Source organism: Notothenia rossii (assembly GCF_949606895.1).
Source record: "Notothenia rossii genome assembly, chromosome: 4".
NCBI classification, from domain to species: domain Eukaryota; kingdom Metazoa; phylum Chordata; class Actinopteri; order Perciformes; family Nototheniidae; genus Notothenia; species Notothenia rossii.
Genome location: NC_136902.1, coordinates 67,999,939 through 68,021,422, shown reverse-complemented (window position 1 = coordinate 68,021,422; position 21,484 = coordinate 67,999,939). Strand labels below are relative to the sequence as shown.

The 21,484-nt window shown below is 40.8% G+C and overlaps 3 protein-coding genes across 12 annotated transcripts in view; 1 reads left to right on the top strand and 2 right to left on the bottom strand.

The window, feature by feature from the left end:
- Positions 1 to 32: 32 nt before the first annotated feature.
- Positions 33 to 11,661, bottom strand: ddx6 (DEAD (Asp-Glu-Ala-Asp) box helicase 6). 3 transcript variants are annotated; one of them, XM_079677785.1, is made up of 15 exons: positions 11,552 to 11,640; positions 11,353 to 11,419; positions 10,205 to 10,790; positions 10,050 to 10,113; positions 9,188 to 9,292; positions 8,318 to 8,447; positions 7,801 to 7,947; positions 6,720 to 6,814; positions 6,485 to 6,607; positions 6,230 to 6,358; positions 5,910 to 6,026; positions 5,358 to 5,421; positions 4,337 to 4,438; positions 4,063 to 4,242; positions 33 to 3,193 (listed from the first exon to the last, which is right to left on the bottom strand). In XM_079677785.1, exons 3-14 carry the CDS (start codon positions 10,396 to 10,398, stop codon positions 4,067 to 4,069), a joined length of 1,446 nt encoding a protein of 481 aa, XP_079533911.1. In that variant the 5' UTR covers positions 10,399 to 10,790; positions 11,353 to 11,419; positions 11,552 to 11,640; the 3' UTR covers positions 33 to 3,193; positions 4,063 to 4,066. The 3 variants fall into 3 exon arrangements, with proteins under 3 accessions (XP_079533911.1, XP_079533912.1, XP_079533910.1); XM_079677786.1 differs by lacking the exon at positions 11,353 to 11,419 and having other exon boundaries at positions 11,552 to 11,661; XM_079677784.1 differs by having other exon boundaries at positions 11,353 to 11,632.
- A 1,349-nt stretch (positions 11,662 to 13,010) lies between these two features.
- Positions 13,011 to 16,096, top strand: cxcr5 (chemokine (C-X-C motif) receptor 5). The gene is made up of 2 exons (XM_079678811.1): positions 13,011 to 13,532; positions 14,860 to 16,096. The coding sequence occupies exons 1-2, from the start codon at positions 13,500 to 13,502 to the stop codon at positions 15,922 to 15,924; spliced, it is 1,098 nt and encodes a 365-aa protein (XP_079534937.1). The 5' UTR covers positions 13,011 to 13,499; the 3' UTR covers positions 15,925 to 16,096.
- A 137-nt stretch (positions 16,097 to 16,233) lies between these two features.
- The window catches only part of bcl9l (bcl9 like), a 37,071-nt gene continuing 31,820 nt past the window's right edge, over positions 16,234 to 21,484 (bottom strand). For all 8 annotated transcript variants that reach the window (XM_079678809.1, XM_079678805.1, XM_079678803.1 and 5 more), the window contains 3 exons: positions 18,918 to 21,354; positions 18,574 to 18,828; positions 16,234 to 17,963 (listed from right to left, as the gene is read on the bottom strand). In XM_079678809.1, coding sequence (XP_079534935.1) covers positions 16,783 to 17,963; positions 18,574 to 18,828; positions 18,918 to 21,354 — 3,873 coding nt within the window. In that variant the 3' untranslated portion in view covers positions 16,234 to 16,782. The remainder of the gene's footprint in view (positions 17,964 to 18,573; positions 18,829 to 18,917; positions 21,355 to 21,484) is intronic.

The window sequence follows — 21,484 nt, the reverse complement described above, 5'->3', positions numbered from 1 at the left end:
TGCAGTGCTCCAAGGAAAACACAACCACAAGATACCTTTCAGTGAGCTTTATTTTCAACATAACTTTCAATTGTTTCCAACAATATTGATAACATCCTTTTTAAACTCAAGTCCATTTTAAAATGCTTCACTGAAAAGAAAATGTTCCAATTGAATAACGACCAAATTTCCATCAAATAAAAGAAAAAAAGATTAACGCAGGCTTTAAATTCTTCACTTAAATTTGGAGATTTTTTGTTTTAAGTAAGGTGAACTCTACTTCTTGAACATTTCATTTGAAAGAAAATCCAAAAATCCAAATTTAAGGGCAACTTTTTCAAAACGTTTTTAACTTATAACCGTAACTGGATCTTAAGATCATATCTCGTTTTTTGTACGGCCCAAAGCCCCTCCCTCCCCAATTTGTTTTACTGATGCATCAGTTTTGAAAGCAGTCCTCTCATTTTCTCTAAAAATAAGTGATGGGTTGGTCAAAATGTACACAAAAATTGTGTTTTTTGTAAATGTGTTGGGAAACTCAAATGAGGATAAACCTGTGCATCAGGGCAGCAAGAGCTCAAATTTAAACCACCCCACAAATTTAAAACAATTCCTTAAAGAATGAGACAATTTATTTACAGAAAACTATCAAATTGAGGCGCCCGATCTGGGGCGAGATGCTCTTGTCTCAGTCTTTAAGGTTCTCAGAGTGGCAGCAACTGGCAGTAATGTAGCATCCAATCAAAAAGTAGCAATACATTAAATCTTGAAGGATTACCAAGTTATGCCCTGGAGGCGTTCGCTTTGCCGTTACTGCCGGTGGGCCACAGAGAGACAGGCAGCTGCCAAACGCCTGTGCAGTTAGATCCCGGTTCTCTCAACGAATCTTTCATTTAAATTAGAATATTTTTTTTCAAACAGCCCTCCCCTCAACCCGAAACAGCCAAATTAGATGTGCATGTATTTAAGGAACGACAACACTGAGAGAACAGGGATCAGTCCTAACCAATGAGAAATAAAAAGGGACTTTTAAACTGAACATCGTCACACTGGTACATTTTAAAAGAGCTTAAATTAAATGTGCAATACTACTTCTCATTGATTAGAACAGTTGGAAAGCATCTCACTATAACAAGGGGAACCCAGTTTGCAAAAAGGTTTCAAACAGGTGTCCAGATGATCTTAATGCAAAGTAGGTTATGCTGCATAAAAACAAACCGTAACCAAAAGCCCAAATGTCAAAGCAATAGAGAAATAAGCCATAAACTCAGCAGTCTGAGGTGCCCAGGGTTTTTTTTTCTTTAAACAAGCAGTCCGACTAACAGTAAAATGTAATTCTTCTTGCCCATTCCCCCTATGTGCCTTTTTTTTTTGTTCTGCACCACTGTTCCCATTTGGGCATGATGGGCGTTAAAAGCGGCGCAGTCAGTGTTTTTCCTGAACGTCTCTGTGCGCCAAGTGCAGCTCAACCTGCTCAGGTTGTTTAACGAGGCTTCTTTTCTTTTCTTTTTATAAAGCCAGCTAACTTGCGATGCAGAGATTACATTTCTGCTACATTTTAGTCAGATAGTTTGTTTTGATGCATTCGGCTAACATTCGTCAAAAAGGGGAAATTAATCCACGGCTCCCTGCTCAACATGTGTGAAGCAATGCAGCCGTGCATAAAGAGCACATAGATCAACGTAACAGATAATACCTCCGACAGAAAACGTATTCTGTTCAAATTCAGCTGCACTGCAGCGAGTAGTACTACTACATGATAGAATATTATTTTCTCTTCCAATAACAACACTCTCTATAACTGCAGATCTTCAGAGTGTGCTTGAGAGTTTGTTTCACAAGTTAAGGCTGGGGACAAACAAATAATTCATTACTCGAACGCTCAACAAAGCCATCCGTCTAGACCAAACTCTTGTTAATACTGGTAGCAGGAGAAAAAGGGCAATAATTTAAACAATCTCATTTTAAGTGCTTTGAACAATTGCACTCTCCTTCAAATGTTGAGGGGCTACAAAGATTACCAGTGATGAACTCTGCCTCCTGAAACATTCCATGCACAAGGTCATTTCAATGTTTTAGATTCTAATAGATTCTGCACTTTCTAAAATTATAAATAAATTCACAGGCCAACATTGCAGATCAAACAAACCGGCAGTAAAAAGGAAACGTCTCCAGTGCTAACAAGAGAGAAAGGGGGGGCGAAAAAAAAAAAACTCTACAGTTTGTAGCCAGCCTTTTGAACTTGTTTTAAAACAATCTTAAAATGAACGTATATACACAAGGAGTAAAGTGCAGCCAACATGTCCGCTGCACGTCTCGTAGAATTAAGTATGGCCATCCATAGGAAGGTGAAACACAGGACAAAAAAAAAGCGTTCCCTACGATTAAACTCCGCCGAAACAGGAATCCTCATGACTCGTGGTGTTGAGAGGCTGCTCATTCATTTTTAGTGTTCTGATGCTGAAGACGGAGGAAAGGCTCTGGGTCTTTTAGAAGCGCAAGCTCCTTCCAAGTGACCGGACAAGTCTGGCTGTCTCTTGGGAAAAATCCAGCATCTCTGTCCATGGAACATCCAAGTGTGTCCTCATTTATCAGCCAGACTCAAGTGCAGCTAAGCCAGCTAAAAGATAAATCCGACCAGCTTCCCTCCCAAATATCTCCATTCCTTGCAAACGTATGACCCAACCAAAAAACAGTTATGGTTTCACCTATGTGTAAATTAGTGTAGCCATTTCTCAATTAGGTGAACGTGAGTGTGTGGCATGAAGTGATCAAGATGAAGGATAATGAGGGGTTATTACTTTAGAACGAGTTGAACTGCTTGTTAAGGCACTTGATACAAATTGGTTAAAACTTTCAAAAATAAAACGTGGAGAATGGAGGGTGTCGTATAGCGGGCTGTTGGTGCTGGCTTTGTGTCATTGGTGGATATGAATCTTCACAATGTGCATTGATATCTTTTTTTTCTCGACTTGGTCCCATGCTTTCCTCCAGGTGCTCATGTCTTCAGGGTGTGGTGGAGCAGCTCTGAGCCCTATCAAAAAGGCAAATGAGTTCTTCCGAAACGCGTCCATCAAAATACACATTCCTCATGGTGGCATCCAAAAAAGGAAGACAAACAGAAACTGTACATAAAAAAACTAAAACGAGAACTCCAAGACGGGGGGGGGGTGAAAAAAAAAAGATACAAAAGGGGAATGGAGGATGGACTGATCTGGAAAGAAAGAAGAGTGAAAGAAGGTTAGTTCCTTTAATATCTAAAACATGTTTAAATGATTCAGCATGCATTAATGAAAATATGGCATTACAGTTATTCGCACAAAAGGGGGGAGTGTGGGAGAGAAACTCCCTCTGGAGGGAACAGGGATTTAGCCTTTGTAGACCATTTACATGAACAGACGCCAATACAACACTCTACGAGAGGGGAAACCCACAAACGTATAATAGGGCCCCTTTTCACAATCAGGGTTCATACACTTTTTCACCAATGATTCTCAATGACTTTTCCAGGTTTTCAATGACCGTACGAACCCTGCACAATGTCTTTTGATCGTTCTTGACTTTTTTTTAACAGTTTGTGAATGAAGTGAAACCAAATTATTCCATTTCTAGATTAACTTGAACAGACTTGTTGAAAAGGACAAAGACTATGCGCCTCCTGCAGCTGCTAGAGATGGAGTGACGGGCTGAAGGACACTTCAGCTCAGAAGCTTTGTATAACACGGGGCTTTAACAAAATAAAGTTGAATAAACTGCAGCCATACCAGAGAGTTATTGCTCATGTTCCTACGTCTTCTCACAGCAGGAAACAACATCAGGGTAATAACCGTAATAATGCTTCATTTATCTTTTGTTGTGCCTTTGAGTTATATGAATGACCCGGCATGCACAGTAGCAGAACACTAGCACAGCAAATTGTAATGTGACCCATTTATCAGTCTAATAAGAAGATCTAGTTTCTTGGCCGGTGTGTTCAAATGGAATCATTGCATCAATAATACAGAAAACGGAACAGAAGAGCAGCTGAATGACCCTGAAAGAGTAAATATGTGTTGTTTGTATTGGCCTTGTGTCTGTACTCACTGGCTCATGGCTTGATTTCTTCGCCACTCTCGCTGTGGTACTCTGCCACGTATAAGCTCTTGTCGATGATGCCGGGGATGGGCTTGATCTCTGTTCCGAGCTGCTCCTCGATCCCCTTCAGGTTGAAGCGGTCATCGTAGGTGATTAGGTTGATGGCCAGACCCAAGTGTCCAAATCGGCCTGAGATTAAGAATGTGAAGGTTTCAATTGTTATTCTCAGCAATCATTATGATTTGTACAAGAAGGAAACAACATAACCAGTATTGGCTCTTACCAGATCTACCGATGCGATGAAGGTACGTTTCTCCCAGCTTGGGAAAGTCGAAATTGATCACAACATTCACAGCTTGAATGTCAATTCCTCTTGTGAAGAGGTCTGGAGGAAACAAAGAAAGAAGGCAAACTTATATTAACACCATTATTCATCTGAAGCAATATGTTAAATATGTGCATAACAGCCAGTTCAATTATTATTTTAACCCGTATGACTCGGCTGGAATTCAAGAGATGAAAACAATAATGGTGTTCCGATTAGTACCAAAATAACAACCGAAAAACGTGGACAAACCTGTGAAACAAGTCATTTCAAGCCAACATGTCACAACAAAATAATATGTACGAATGTGACACCACAATAACACAGTTTCCCTTTCGTTTCTTTTCAGTCTCGCAGTAGCAAAGCCTCCCATTACCCAGGCTAACGGCACACTCCAAAATGTTGTGCACTTCTACCTTGGAAGGCTGTGTCAGCCTTAGCCGTTTTCATGCTGGAAACTCATCAAAATGGTTCCATTCTTTCATGATCAGGTGGATCATTCCAGTAAAAAGGTTTTCTAACTAGAAGATGTTTTAAATCTGAAACCTGATGCATTGTTCTGCTATGGCTGTATAGGAATTTGGAACAGCAGCTTGTTTTCAGTATGATACATCCTTCTGGTAAACCCTGTGAGCCAAACAGCTGTTTATGTCCAATATCACACATGCAAAACAAATTCTGGATGACATGTTCTAAAAAGTACGTTTTGGCAAGAGAGGTTGTGCGAAGCTGTAGCTTGCTAGTTGGATTAGCCTGGAGAATCACGTTGAATTGAGAACAATATGTCTAGCTGTATCCAGATGTTTACCTGAAGTCCATGTCACAGTAAGCAATACAAATATTACATTTAACTAAGCACTTCCAAACCCTCCAGCCTTTTTTTGTACAAAGATGCTTGTTGAAACTAAACCGCTTCATTATTTTTACAGTTCTACTTGTAACATTTGGATTAGTACATGCACATGGCTCTCCTACTTACCAGTGCAGACAAGATTCCGACAGAGGCCGTTTCTGAAGTCGTGGAACACACGGTTGCGATGCTCCTGGAGAGCAGAAAAGACATGTCCAGTAAGCCTCACATGTGGTGGATCTGCAGTGCAACACTTCCTGTTTTTGTGGCGTATTAGCACCACGTTAGCTTTGTTGTGAACGTCTGTAAACCTTTTCTAAAGTACAAGCTGCCAAACTAGGATGTGATGTGAATCCATTCAAATGTAATAAAAGTCAACCTGAAAGAGTAGAAGACAAATAACAAGGCAGCACAGTCGAAACGCTGTGGTTTGTAGTGCATGTTGTTCAGTTACCCAGTTGTCAACAGTACTGTTTCTCAGAGCTAGCAGTGGCAGCAACGCTCCAAAAATAGAGCATTCACATCAAGTCGAGGGACATGCATGCATACACGATGGGCCGCTTTATTGCACACCAAAAGTTAAAGCAGCAGCTGTCCTGCCATGCACCCATCACCACCTGTGTGTATTTTGGTCTTAAATCTGGTCGTGCTGGTATTTCTGAGGCAGTGCTTTGAGCTGACCTGTCTCATCTTGGCATGAATGTAGAAACATGAATAACCGAGCTGGGAGATCTTCTTGGCAAGGAGCTCTACTCGCTGAGAGGAGTTGCAAAAGATTATAGACTGGTTGATCTGGAGCTGCACATTCAAAGAAAAAAACAGCAGTGAATCCAGGTGTAGTCAATGTTGAAATAAATGTATATGAAATTAAAATCAAAACATGTCAAAATGAATGCGTTATTTATGACAGGACAGTTTTTATTACAAGCCTGCAGTCAAGGTGGCCTTTTACATCTGTTTAAATAACAGCTTGAGTTTATACAAAGACAAAGGACACTTACCCTGGAGAACAAGGTGTTGAGGCAATGGACCTTTTGCCTTTCAGTTACATAAGCGTAATACTGAGTCACACCCTTCAGTGTAAGCTCCTCCATCAGGTTGATCTCATAGGGTTTCTGCAAGTGTGCGTTCTACAAAGCAGGGGGAGACAGGAGCCGTTATAATCAGGTTGTGCCGCAGATTATGAAGGCTGATTTGCGCTGAGCAATAAGAAATGATAAAGACAAGTTGTTGGATCAAACCGGAGAAATATGTACCATAAACTTCTGCACGCTGAGAGGAAAGGTAGCAGAGTAAAGCAGGATCTGCCTCTGCTTGGCCAGGAAGCCCAGCATCTCCTCCATCATGGACACAAAGTCCTGGGACAGGAGTTTGTCAGCCTGTACAGCAGAGGAGCAAGTTGATATCAGTCTATCGTTGCAGAATACACTGTAAAGTCACACTGGTAAATGTAGAACAATAAGGGAACGATAAATAAACAATTCAACTCACTTCATCCAGAACGACCATGTGCACTTGATTGACTTTGGCCACTCCTTTCTTGATGAGGTCCAAAATCCTCCCAGGAGTAGCAATGACCACATGTACTGTAAAATAAATAGACCATTTGGAAAACAAATTAAATAAATATAGCAGACACACGGGGCTTAAACTAAAGACAGACAGTGATGAGTTGGCTCAGGATTTTAAATTAGTATAGCTAAAAAACTAATTGAATTGAGCTGCTCATACTCACACTGCAGTATGCCTTTTAGTCATGTATTCTGTACCTGCAGTGTTTATTTATTTATTTTATTTCATTATCTTTGCTTTTTATGCCCGTTTTCAAATGCCATTTAATTATGTATTTATGCTGTATTTGTTCTTAAATGTCTTTTGTTTTTATTTTGTGAAGCACTTTGAATCGCCACGTGCTGAAAAGTGCTATATAAATAAAATTGCCTTGCCTAATTGATATGTTATGTCAATCGCACTGGCAATGTTCAGCCATGTGTGACTGCAGTATAGAAAGCTGTATCTAATTCTGAGGAATATCTGCAAATAATTGGCAATATTCACTCTTGATTGGCTGCCAAAGTTCAACCGTCTTCCAATCAAACATTAACCAAAAATATAAAAAAACACACCACAGTGAAACACGTCCTGATAACAGGGTTTATATGAATCTGTTTTGTTTATGTGGCGAGTAAGTACAAAGATGATTGCCTTTAAACATACTCAGATTGAAAATATCCAACCAAAGAGGATAGGGACTCTTTACTATCTGCGTTAGATACTGACAGTATCAGATCAGACTTTCCAGACTCAAGACAAAATACTTGAACTAGACTGACATGCAACAACTTCAACTCAAAATATAACTCCCAATAATAATAATAATAATATAATGCCCAATTTGATGTTGCCATTTTTATTTTCAACAGAAGAGATTGCGGTTTCGATTTGCTTGAATTTAAATAGTATGCAACAAAACTTATTTTAGATATTAACACAGTAATTGGCATGAACCCAAACAAAGCAACAACATATGTAAACATCAATGGCACGGTGTATGTGTATCAATTGTGCTTACCCGTTTCATCAAGTCTCATGATGTCGTCGCGGAGGTTGGTTCCACCTGTGGTCGCCATTACCTTCACTCCACCCATGTGTTTGCTGACCTGGATACTTATTTGGCTAACTTGCAGAGCCAGTTCTCTGGTGGGTACTATGACCATAGCTGGAATAAAAGCAATAAACAATCTTGTGAGAAAATACTTATACATATTTTAAATCATGAAAAAAAGCTTTAAAACCATTAAGCTTCACAAAAACCTTGATTATAGTCTTTATTAAAGTTTGACAGACGGTGATCATTTAATTATTATTTTTGAATACAATCACACAACTAGGTCAGAAACTTTTCTTAATTATTGATACATCTTGAACAAATTCAATTTACTTATCAATCAAGTCAGAGAAGACTATTAAATATTCCCAATTGATAAAATAGAACTTCAGATTTTTGCTTGAACAATTATGAAAGACTTCGGCGAGAATCAAGAGTTCACTTTTTGACTTTAACTGTAGCAGAAAATGAGCTGTGTCACCTTGTATGCAGTCCCTCTTCAGGTCAATGCGTTCAAGTAAGGGAATGAGGTAGGCTCCACTCTTCCCTGTGCCGTTCTTGGCTCTGGCCAAGATATCTCTTCCTGACAGTGCGATGGGAATGCTTTCCTCCTGAACAACAAGCAGAAATGACAGATTCATACACAATTCTACATGTGTTGGTTGGTACAGTCATTGCATTGCCTATTCTAACAAAATATATTCAATTTAAACTGGATGGAATGTAAAATAGTAACAGTGCTGAGGTATTGGTCTATTAATACCCCATGCAGGCTACTCAGCAACACAAGTTAAACCCTCTTAGTGGGTCTATCTGAATAGGTCAGACGAGGAGAACTCGGGGGATCAAACTCATTACAATAAATGGTCTGGGAACCATGAAAATACAAAATGTAATGGCATTTCAGCCATCACAATTTTAGTCTGGACCTAAGCAGTGGACTGAGAGATAATGCCATGCCAAGAGTTTGCCTAAAAAAGGCTTAACTCTTTGAATAAAGGCTTACTTTCTTGTGTGCTGCTTCACCAGAGCCCGACTAAGGACCAAACCAAATTCTAAACCCACAGTGTCCAGATTTTAAACAAATCCCCACCATTAGGATTCAATTTGAAATTGAGACGCAGGAGTTATATCACATAAAAAACCCTAAAGAGTGATTTACTGATAGACAATAAATAAAAGTATTTTGTATGCCTAATTAAGCAAAGGTATCAAAGAGAATGTTTTGTTAATATACTGGAATGACTAACAAGATTTTAAGAAGGTGACAAAGCTTATAATAAAAAAGGCACGCCCTCCTTTAAATACAAACGCGCCTTCTTGATTACATCTGAGTTTTGTCTCAATGTACCTGGATTGGAGAGGGCTTTTCCCAGCCCATCTCAAAGATTCCCATTAGCAGCTCCCTCTTTAGGCAGTAATCTTCAAACTCGTTGCCTTTAGTTGCAGTCACATCCTGTCATCATAAAAACAAGCAATAATTAGCATTTAGTTGAAAAGATTTAAACAGAAAGTTACTAAACTAATAAATTATGACCAGCTGATAATGAAAGGAGAGGTTTTTATTTCCCTAAATAAGTGCACTAAAGTGTTAACCAATTACAGAAATTCCCAATAAAAAAAGGGCTCTAACAATCTATCATGGAAGCACTTTTAAACAAAGAATGTATAGAAACAAACATTTTGAAACAGTTTGTTTTCTTAAATCTAACCATGTCGTGAAGAAGAAAAAATAAAACACGACTTTCAGATCAGAAAGCCCAGACGGGTGGATTCAAGTGGAGCACTAAACAAGTCAAACACCCAACGCGAAAACTGCTACAACTTTAATAAGAGGAAGGCTTTAAGAATGAAAGTATGTTCAAATAAAAAAAGGACACAATATAAATATAAAGGCCCCCCAGATCTTAGTGGATAATGTCCGTTAAGGTATTACAGCGTATTTATGGTTAACAGAAAGTTAATACATGTATACTGTATTGCCTTGCTTATTTTTTTCATGTGAAATGTTGTATCATTTGCACCAAAGTAATGGTATGTAAATAATATCCTTATTAAATTAACATAGCCAAGTTTAGCAGGGTTTTCTAGCATGGCTGGCAAAAAAACAAAACAATTGCTGACATTTTAATGAAAAATTTATAAATGAGAGCACGTGACCTAACTAGAAACAACATGTCAAAAGCAAAACAGAAGAACTATGTTGTACAAACCGATGTTCTCATCCTCGTGTCTTTGGGGGGCAATTTCAAATTTTTCTTCCAGTCGTCTCCAAGCCTATGAAAGATAAAAGTTATTTTTAGCATGAAACATAAGATTTGACAGCAATACCTTTGACAACATGCCATATATATATTTTATCACTCACTTGATGACAGCGTTGGTTGTAGGGGCTGGTAGGGAATTGCCATTGTTGATTGTGCCTTTCATCTGAATGAGCTGCTGTTGAGGGCCTCCCACACCTCCACCTGGCGCTCCAGCAGTCTTCACTGAACCTCGGAGCTGTCCATTCTGGTTGGACAAGCCCAAAATCATTGGGTTCTCTGTCCTGGCGGTACTCATGTTTGCTATGCTTTCTTCTTCCAGTAGCAATGAGATATATATCAGTCTCTAGATGCAGCGAGTCCGCTCTGCTGGGACCACTCAATACTTAAGATTGTCCTTCACTCTTGAGACTTCAATAATTATCCAAATGTAAATTGTTCAAATCGTGTTTGTCTCAGCAGGTTCCTCAACAGTACTGCCGTGTGTGGGACGTCAAGTGTAAAAAATAACAAATTCCTCTTCTTATTTTTTAATTAGGATTTAGCATAGATGGAATTATCTGCCATTGCCATATGGAAAACCATACACCAGGAGGGCTGATCTAGCTTTCAAGTACTGGCAGACTGTTCAGCTAGCCATCTTGTTTAGCTTCACAGAGCCGCTGCGTCCTTTATCAGGTTTCTCCAACCCTGAAACATACGGGACAGAGAGTGTTAAAAACATCTTATCCGACAAAACAGTTCCATGATGATAAGCGGAAATTACAATATACTGTATTTGGAGGGTATGGAGACATATCAAATCATTATTCAGCTGAATAACTGGCCGGCCTACATGTCAAAAGTTGACCGACACAGCGGTGATTCGTAGTGTTATTTAGTTAACCTTTGCTTGCTTATATGAAAACATTGAATTTCGAGGTCAATCCCAACATTAGGTTAACTGTAAAGTAACCCCAACGCTGTAACCTGAAAGTCTTAAGAGGGTACATATCTGAACACCGCCTAGGAGCAGTTTGTCTGTTAAATACAACCAACTAGATGCTAACGTTAGCCTTCTGCTAGCCGTGGACTTCTGGCTAACTAGCAAACGAAGCTTTAGCTTCGTGCTAATGTTTTGCTGGTTCGGTTAACGACGTTACAATACTGGATTCAGAGTATTGTATGTAACTGTCAGATTGTTATAACACCATTCGAAATAACACTTGACACTATTTCCAAAGAGTACTATTTGACAAAATGAGATACCCACCATTTACTAATCTCAGCCAGGTAGTTAGCTAAGCCGACTCGTTTTCCGTGCTAGGTCGGCTAGCAAGCTAACAAACAGGTGAAATAACATTTACAGTAAACGCCAAATGTACAAGTCACCAAAACATAATGAGAAATAGGGTAAAGAACCATGCAAAGGTAGGAATAGTTTAGATGTACATGCAGTTAGCTGAAATTACCGGTTCTCTATGTGGTGTTTGTAAGGTGTTCTCAATTTTTTAACTGACTACGAAAGAGGCTTGTCAACCAACTGTCCAAGATGGCTTCCACTCGCTTTTGAACCCGCCCCCATCCACCTAATCAGCTGATTTCATTTATAATCAAGGATTTACCTATGGGGTGAGCTTTCAAATCAAATCAAATCAAATCAAGTTTTATTTATATAGCACATTTATAAACGATTTTTGGTCGAGCCAAAGTGCTGTGCATATAATAAAAATAGCCTACAGTAGAGACACTTTACAGCAAATACAACAGCACAGATTGTTCAGAATATCAGTATGAGAAAAAAACGACACCCTCTGTCCTTAGACCCTCACATCGTACAAGGAAAAACTTCCAGAGAAAAGCCACAGTTTAAAGGGGGAAAAATGGTAGAAACCTCAGGGAGAGCAACAGAGGAGGGATCCCTCTCCCAGGACGGATAGACGTGCAATAGATGCCGTGTGTAAATCGAAGAGATAATACATTTTACAGCATATAGACAGAATGTTGATTTCATGATGATACTTTCAGACTAATTTATATTACTAATGTACAAACACTCCACTGCATCCATCGAGCCATAGCTTTTCTTGGTATTGTGTTCATCCGTTTTTTTTTTCCTTCAAATTAATGTCAGCTACATATTCTGTGTCATGGTTGATGCCACTTTCTAAGAAAACAAATCACTCAAAATGTAAAATTGTAATAATTGTTAACATTACCCAATCTTACTCTGATAACTTGCTTGGAGAGGGATTATGCCAAATACTTTCACTAACATTATAGTGTCAAATACACTTCCACATTACCAAAGCTTTATTGTGCATAATGTACTCTATTTCATTTTTCAAGCTTAATAGGAGATTACATGTCAGGAGAAAAGGGCAAAATAAATGGGTGGCAACCCCACCTCTACCCAAGATGGGATGATGTTTGTACATATGTCATTGACCATATTATGTTCATTTTTATTGTTTATAGAAAAATAACTTGCGGGTATATTTTTTACAGCCTGGCCTATATTCCACATCATACCATACTAATAGGCCTCAATAAACATATTAACATGTTTTCTACCAGGTAGCCTAATTAGTTTTACATTAAAAAAGGGCATGTCAATAATTAGTTTATTTAGTGATTCACTTAATTACTAGTTGGTTTAGTTTTATAGTGGTTCTGCTGCTCTCAAAAAGTGGCAAGCTGTATTGAATTATGAATGGGACACATAAGAAACTGAGATCAGTATGGGACATTTACTCCTTGTTCAGCACTTTCAAGCAATATTTATTTAACTAGGGCTATATATATATATATATATATATATATATATATATATATATATATGGACTTCTCAAGAATGCCATGTTTACACTCACAGTACAGACTTATAATCTGACGTGTACACCAGGCCATGGAGCAGTCAGGGGTTGAGGGCCTCCCTACAGGGTTCCAAAGGGGCTTTCTCCATCTGAATGTATCCTAGCTACAGTATTAAGTAACACTTTCTACTTTCAATCTAATCACTTATCTAATTATGGATAAATTGCAGCTATTATTTGAGATATAAGTAAAAAAAACATTTAACAACATTGATATCAAGGGCAAAGCTGAATGATGCATGGATGTTTATATATACACCATACCATGTGTGATAAGGTTATAGCCCAAAATACGCAAATAAATATGGTTCTGTATGATTGCCTCTTGTTGCTTGTTGAAAGCTAGGATATAGTGTAGGGTGTGGTTACTTGACATGCATTACTGCTCTTTCATGGTTACTATAGGAAGCCTCATATTTAAAGCATGTCTATTTTCAATCTTTATTTTTTTTTTAACAATCCCACACCCAGCACAAAAAGGCATAAAAGCTCATTTAACTACGGCAGTGTACGAAATACATTAAGGTGACCAAAACTGACCAACATGGCTCTAGCAAACACCTTTGCTGTTTATGAGGTAAGAAATGATTTCACATTTTTAAAGTGAATGGTAATTGATATAAAAATGTAAAGTCTCTTATCCTAGCATCGAAGGTCACAATCTTAAATCTAATATAAGATATTAAAATAAAGCATGTGTGTATAATTTATATACACTTAAAATAATGGGTGTCATCGTAAGCAACAGTCCAAGTCTTACTGTGATTTAGTCTGTTAAATGTCCTTTTAACTACAAATGGACAACTTTCAGTATCCAGAATAACCTTTAATTGTCTGCTGCAGCATCTGAGATTTAAAACACTAGATTTAAACAATAAACATGTAGCTGCTTGATAAGTTCTACATGTATTTTGAATTGTTTCAACTTTGAGAAGCATATTTTATACGCTACAGTAGCATGAATTACTGTACTTTTAAAAATGTTATATTTTTTTTATAAATGCACTCATGTAAGAGGGAAAAATGATATGATTAATCACACTAATGCAATTAAAGAGAGATTATTTATGTTTTCAAATCAAAACAAAACCTGTGTGGTGATCCAAATTGCTTGTTATTTGAGTCAAATGTATAAGACTAATTATTGTATATTAAATTGCATTATAACATTTTGGTAAAACATGTTATATAAGAGCAAACTGGAGTAGTCACTGTGTATTTTAGACTCAGTAATAACATTTGACAGTCATGGCAGCACTGATTCCATTTAAAATTGTATAATTTTGAAATGTAATGTTTGGTTTCTTCTTTTATGAGAAGGAAAATGAATGCATAAGTAAATAATTATTCCCCTTTTTCTTTAATTCTGAAGTTACTGTAGCACAAAGAACATCCTGCTACTTAATTTCTTGCTATTACATTGAAATACTATTACATTCAAGGTGATGTGTTCAGAGTTGTATGTCAAACTTTGAATGTGTTCGTACAATATCACATTGTATCCATATTTTCAGAATTCAGAAATTTGAATATAATTGAATATGTTTATGCTTTTATTTAATTTTTTATTAGCTGTGATTTGTTTACCAGATATATAACCCACATGGTTGTTACTTAAAGGGAAAAAGTTATTGCATTTCATTTGTTAGTATACGTCCCGAATAATATGTCTTATGTCTTAAATGAAGAGGAAGTGAAAAAACCTGGCCTATACTGTGTTTCCTGCCTAATCATTTGACTTAACAACACGGAACGAAGAAAACCCAAATTAGCGCTATTAAAGCTTATGTAACGGTTCATTCACCCCAACCCAAATTAACGCAGTTGTGTATTCCACAGCACACAAGGTGATTCTCCTACTGTGAAGTTATTATTAAAATAGCATTTCCTCTTGTGTTTTACAGCTGGGAGAAGATGAATATTCTGATAATTACACATACGTTTACGACAACAAGCCCATGGTCTGTGATGATGATGGGATCGGCCGGCGGACGTTTCATGCCGTTTTCAAACCCGTGCTGTACAGCCTGATCTTCCTGCTGGGTGTAGCAGGAAATGGCCTGATGATAACCATCCTCCTGCGACGTTGGCGCCGCCTGCGCATCACAGAGATCTACCTGCTGCACCTGGCCCTGTCTGACCTCATGCTCCTTCTCACATTCCCCTTTGGTATAGTTGAGAATGTTGCCGGCTGGCTGTTTGGGGAGTTTCTCTGCAGGCTGATGGGTCTGGTGCAAAATCTAAACCTCTACTGTGGGAGTTTCCTTCTGGCTTGCATTGGCTTTGATCGCTATTTGGCCATTGTTCATGCTATTCCCAGCATGCAAAGTCGACGTCCGAGAACAGTGCACCTGACATGCTTTTCATTGTGGCTGCTCTGTTTGGGATTATCGATACCCAATGCTGCTTTTCTTTCTGTGGGGGGAAACAACACAAACACACCTATACTCTTCTGTTCCTATCATCTTCACCTCATCCATGCCAACAACTGGGTTTTGACTAAAAGAGTGTTAGATCATGTTTGCTTTTTCCTTCCTCTCGCTGTCATGAGCTATTGTTACACAGCAGTGGTAGTTACTTTGTGCAAAAGTCAGAAAAGCAACGCAAAGCAAGGAGCCATTCGACTGGCTTTACTCGTCACGCTCGTCTTTTTCTTCTGTTGGCTACCATACAATATCACCTTACTGATCACAACTTTGGGCGACCTGGAGGTTATCGAGTATGACAACTGTACTTCTTATGACCTAGTTCAGCCAGCGCTTGATGTGACAAAAAGCATCGGCCTCTCACACTGTTGCCTGAACCCGTTCTTGTATGCCTTTGTTGGGGTGCGGTTTCGCAATGAGCTGATAAAGTTACTGTGTCAGATGGGCTGCAGCTGCGTTTGTCTTCCTTTCATGAAAGCTCAGGGTCACAGCCGACCATCCATTTCTGATGGAGGATTAACTAGCAGCAACATCCTCATCTAATCAACTCTGTGTCAGCTGTTACTAAAACAACTTCTGTTCTGCAGAATTTCATTTGTCATTATGTAAAATATCATCACATGTTCAGATGTTCTGACAATATAGTACCCACTTTGTTTGTAATAAAAATGTTTGTTTTACTCTATCAAAAAGAAAAAGGTTATTGTTGTCCAGGATTGGTTTTAACTTTTACTTTGGCTACTGATATTTCCATTGAATAAAAATGTCATATATTATAAATAAACCTTTTCCTGTTGTCAAATGTGTAAAGCATTAATAATTGACACAATAACAGAAACTAAAACCACCAGAGATCAGTATTATTCTATTTTTAGACTTCTATTAAAACACTGTTATACAGAACAACTGCAAACAATCACAAATTGCATCTTATATACAGCAAGTATATATATATTATATATATTTATATGTATATACATGTATACACTGTATATCTATACCGTATATACTGTATATGCATACACATATATAGTTCCTTTGCACAACAGTTTGGTAGTTGGAGAAAATAAATCAATGGTATTAAAACAAATAGAAATTTGAGGCACTCCTCTCCTGAAAGCCACTCTGTTCCAACAACAAATACACACATCTTTGAAATATACATATTTTACAGTATTTTAGAAAATGGCTTCAGATTTGTCATTGAATCGTGTTACAGTGCTTTTAAATATTTCATTTAATTTGTAATCCAAAATGATTTAACGTTTTTACAGATCCTCTTTTTGAAATAACTGCAAGAATAACATTAATGAAAATAATTCTACACAATGGGAAGGTGACCTAGTCGACGTTGTTGTTTTTTTTGTTTTTTGTTGATTTTGATAGTTTATTTGAACTGGATCAGAATGGCATATTGGCCATACCTCCGGGGCCATAGCCAAGGGGACCGTCCAGAGACATTCCCCGCTGTCTGAGAGACTGGGGGCCCATCATACCAGCCTGTGGGTGGTTTGGGGCCATCATGGGACCCTGAGGGGACATAAGAGGACCCTGGGGGCCAAAGGGATCCCCTGGAAGTGACATGCCGCGCTGCTTAGCCTGCATCATCATAATGTTTTGCTGTGCCATCAGATTGTGTGAGTGCTGCTGAGACGACATCATGCCAGGGTAAGGGTTGGATGGATGGTGGAGAAGGCTGTTCGCCATCATGGCTTGCTGATGATGGAGCTGCTGCTGGGGCCCGATGCCTGTCCTTCCCATCATATGTCCAGGAGGGCACATGGGGCCCATGCCACCCCCAGGAACCATCCCTCTAGATCCACCATGAGGAATACCCATGTTATGGCGTATTCCAACATGTGAGGGGTGAGGCGCCAGCTGCTGTTCGGCCATCATATTTTGCAGGTTGGCTAAATGGGGGTTGGATGAATGACCGCCGCCATGTGGAGGGCCAGAAGACAGCTGTTTGAGGAGCTGCTGTGAAGTAGCTTGTGGCCCCTGATGTGGATTCTGATGTGGCTCGATCTTAGGGAAATACTGAAGAGTGCTACTGGGCTTATCAGAAGGAATGATGCGGGAGAGATCAAACTCAGGGATACCCGTATGACTGGTTCGCATAACATCACTTAGATCAGTGCCGTCCCCCATGGGCAAAGAGGCGAATGAGTCAGAGGGATGTTGGGGCCGCTGGTGAGGATGACCTTTTCTAAGCAGGTGTAACTGCTGAGGTGACAGAATATCCTCATTAGACTGATGGAAATGATGTGACATTCCTCCGATGGGTGAGTGCATGGGCCCATGAGGTGGTTGGTGGATGCGAGAGAAACCGGCCATCTGGTTCTGAGATAAAGGTGAAACATTGCAGGGCCCCATTCCGTCAGGGGCCCCTCCTCCCATCATGGCCGAATTCATGGCAGGCATACCCATTGGATTTGGTGAAGAAAGCATAGGTCCGGAGGCATCATGAGACAGGTGTTGCTGACCTTGGCTTACAATACCCATGGGGCTTTGTGGATCACTGTGGGAGCCAATGGAGCACTGGGAGACAAGCATCTGGGAGGCCTGGCTGTTCCCCATGTTTCCTGGTGATAAAACAAGGCAAGAAATAAAATAAATAATAATATTTAGCAATACGCTGACATTATTACAACCCATCATACTTAAAGGTGGGGTAGGTAATTTTGGAGAAACCAGCTCGAGTGCGCTAGAATTTGAAAATACACAACCCGAAAAAATCTGACACTTCCTTACAGAGCCCCTCCTCCAACACACACGAACATGACCAATGAGGGCACGAGATAAATTTGTGCACAGATGGAAGGCTGACAGGCAGGTAGGCCATCCAGTTATTTTAGACGGGCCGGCTAAAATGATTGGTTGTGCTTTTTACAGTACTACGGCTTCCACAGATGACGTTTTTTTATGGATTTTTTGTCAAAGCACTTAAGATATTCATTGCTATCGGGATGTTAGGAGCATTCCATGGAATATAAAAAAAAGTGTATCTCGAGCCGGTTTCTCCAACTTACCTACCCCACCTTTAATATACAATTTATGAAATATGAATACGAAGTCTATATATAAAGTAGCTGTACCATCATATGATCGTTTTGCAAGCAGATTTTTAAATAGAAAACCAACATCGATCTCAGAATCAACACAGTTATGTCTGAGTCTTTCATTTTTTCTTACCTCCAATGCTGACACCAGATAGAAGAGGTCGATCTGGAAGCATCTCATCATCGGAAGTGGAAATTGTTTTGATTGCATCGTGGTAAAGAGGAGTAGAACTGGGCATGGCATACTTGGACATCTGAGACATGATAAGAGATAAAGGATTCTGAGTTGGGGGGTTATCGGGAGAGGAAGTAAATGGTATGCTTGGATTCATAGAGCCTGGCTGGCTAATGGGTGTCGAGTTGGAACTCCTGGGGGGAAGTGATTGACCTGCAAGGAACATACAAAATTAATGTCTGAGTAATGCGAGGAACAGCATTAATGATGATTCCGTGTCATGCTGGATTTTAAATGTATACCTGTCTCAGTGGAACTACTTCCTCCATTGCCCACTACCTTCCCACTGGTTGGACCACCTGGACTTGGAAGAGCCGTTTTAGGGGAAGCCCACCCTGGAGACCCCGCAGCCATAGCAGGGGATTTGAGATGTCCAGGAGAGGCAGATGGAGAGTGCAATCCAAGGTTGGAAGACCCCATTATCTGGGGAGACTTCATGGAAGAAGAGGAAGGAGTCCCAGCTCCAGAGGCAGGGGGAAGATTTGGATGATGCCCCACAGAGGAGATCTGTGAGGGGGACTTCAGTCCTGGAGCGGAGGGGGAGGGTAGGAGAGGAGATGGCTCTTGGTGGAGAGATGGAGACTTGAGCTGATGAGGACGAGGCACTGAAGGAGAGGTCAGGGGGTTAACATTGATTGGTAGGTCAGAAGGGTGCCTAGGACCGAGGTCTACCCCCCTGAGGCCTCCACTCATGGGCATATGACTTAGCCGCGATGTACCTCCCATTTGATTATGACCTTGCGGGTCAGGCCCAAACATCTCATGGCCAGGTTGTTGAAGATAAGGCCCGTCCCCCTGACCTCCGGAGAAGGGACTGTGATTCGGAAACTGAAAGTGGCCGTCAGGTCCCGGAATCATTCCCTTATTTCCCCCTCTTCCGTTCTGTGAAGCCCTGATTCGTGAAAGCTCTCCGGGGATGAACATCTCACTTAAAGGCCCCCCACCTGCAGGACCCCCTCTTAGCTTCTGAGAGAGCATCATCTGCTGTTGCTGCTGAACATTCATCTGTTGGTTCATGTTCATTGGGTGGTTGCCCCCCAGAGGAGAATCCACAAGGTCTCTCATCTGCGGACCCCCTCCAGGAGAGACCATAATCTCCCGTGATCCAGGAAAGTCCATGGGATCACCTCGAGATGAGGGGGGACCCCGGCCCATTCCCAAATTGTGAAATTCTGGGCCCCCGGGATTATCCATTATTCTTTGGGCCAGGTTGCCCTGTTGCTGCTGTTTGATTAATCTTTCAAGTTCAAACCTGGGAAGCCCCTGCATCTGACGTTTCTCCATCAGGCGAAACATTTCCTCGTGCGTTAACAGATGTTCTGTGTCACCTTGCAAGTGTTGAGGAGGCCCCCCAGGGTAGCAGCCCTGAAATGGACCTCCTCCACCACCTATGTTGTTGGGCATATCTTCGAGCCAAATCATCCCTGGCCTGGCGGGCCTTTGTGGTCCTAGACCTTCTACTGACAAAACTCCCCCTTTACTACCAGGAAAACCACCTCCCCCAGGGGGCCCTCTCTGCATCTGTCCCAGGAACCTTGGACCACGGGGTCCTTCTTGGTGCATATCTATCATTCGTGCATTTCCTCCTCCCATCATGTTGCCAGGACCCCACTGCTGGTCTCCAGGCTTGCTGTGGTAGGGAGGAGGGGGTCCTCTCATCATCATGGGACCTCCATGCATGCCGATCTCATTCATCATTCTAAAGTGCTGTGGATGTGTGGGGGGTTGTACTTCCTGTTGACGTCTCTTCTCATGGTAGTATTCTTCTTGAAGTTTCCTCCACGCTATTTGCTCTGGGGTCAGCCCATCTGGTCCGAGTAAGGGACCCATGTCGAGCCCAGGTGAAGACAGCTGGTGATGGGGGTGTTGCTGTAGGTTGTGATGAGAGTCCATTTGAGGGCTGTCAAGGGTTGGTCCAGCAAGGGTCTGTGTTTGGGATATGATGGACTGGAGGGGTTCTTCATATTTCTTCATCCCTCCCATCGGACCCAAAGCTGATGCTAGCATATTACCACTACTGCAGTTTCCAGAACTATTAGTACCATTGTCACGGCCGTCGAGAATACCACTCCTATCAGTATTGTTGTTATTATTTAAGTTGGAAGAGTTATTAACAGTATTGTTGTTGGGGCCTCCTGGGCCTCCTGGGCCTCCTGGGTCTCCGGGGCCTCCGGGGCCTCCACTTGCCCCACTGCGCAGAAGCAGCCTCTCTATGTCTCTCAGCGTCTGCAAAGAGCGCTCTCTGTGTTCCAGCTGTTCTTTTGAAAGACCATCCATGTTCACTGGGCCAATCCTCTGGCCTATATCTCCCAGTAGGTGTGCAGAAAGGATGGAGGGACTTCCGGAGGGGGAAACAGCAGCAAGTCGAAGACACATACCCCCTGCACCCTCCCCATTGCCGGTTCCTGGGACTGGGCCTGAGGGTGTGGCTGTGACCCCGCCCTCTGACCTTTGGACAACAATGCTGTTATTGCCTGAGCCTTCGCCAGGTCTGGTTTGAGAGGATTCATTGTCGGAGTGACCTGCTGATGTGGGTGTCCCTGCAGGATGCATTGGGCCTCCAATCCCTGCGGAGGCTGGCCGTGGAGTTCCACCTTGGGATTTAGGGGTGCCTGTGGGTGGAGAGCTGCTGGAGTGCACCTTCTCAGATAGGTTAGGAAGCGTCCCTGATGGGTGGCCCTGAGGCAAACCAGGGCAAAAAGAAATAATTACGTAATTGCTATGTCTAAAACAGAAGTAATTACAGTTTATAGTACATTATCTAATTGTTAACATGCTTAAACAACACATAGTGAACTTCACTTTCTTA

What these genes read in the sequence shown, in the direction of transcription:
- cxcr5 (XM_079678811.1), top strand. Translation starts at nt 13,500, where the DNA reads ATGGCTCTAGCAAACACCTTTGCTGTTTATGAG. An exon ending in ACACCTTTGCTGTTTATGAG is followed by an intron (nt 13,533 to 14,859) that starts GTAAGAAATGAT and finishes TGTGTTTTACAG; the next exon opens with CTGGGAGAAGATGAATATTC.
- ddx6 (XM_079677786.1), bottom strand. Translation starts at nt 10,398, where the DNA reads ATGAGTACCGCCAGGACAGAGAACCCAATGATTTTGGGCTTGTCCAAC. An exon ending in CATGAGACTTGATGAAACGG is followed by an intron (nt 6,815 to 7,800) that starts GTAAGCACAATT and finishes TTTATTTTACAG; the next exon opens with TACATGTGGTCATTGCTACT. An exon ending in TCAACACCTTGTTCTCCAGG is followed by an intron (nt 6,027 to 6,229) that starts GTAAGTGTCCTT and finishes TTGAATGTGCAG; the next exon opens with CTCCAGATCAACCAGTCTAT.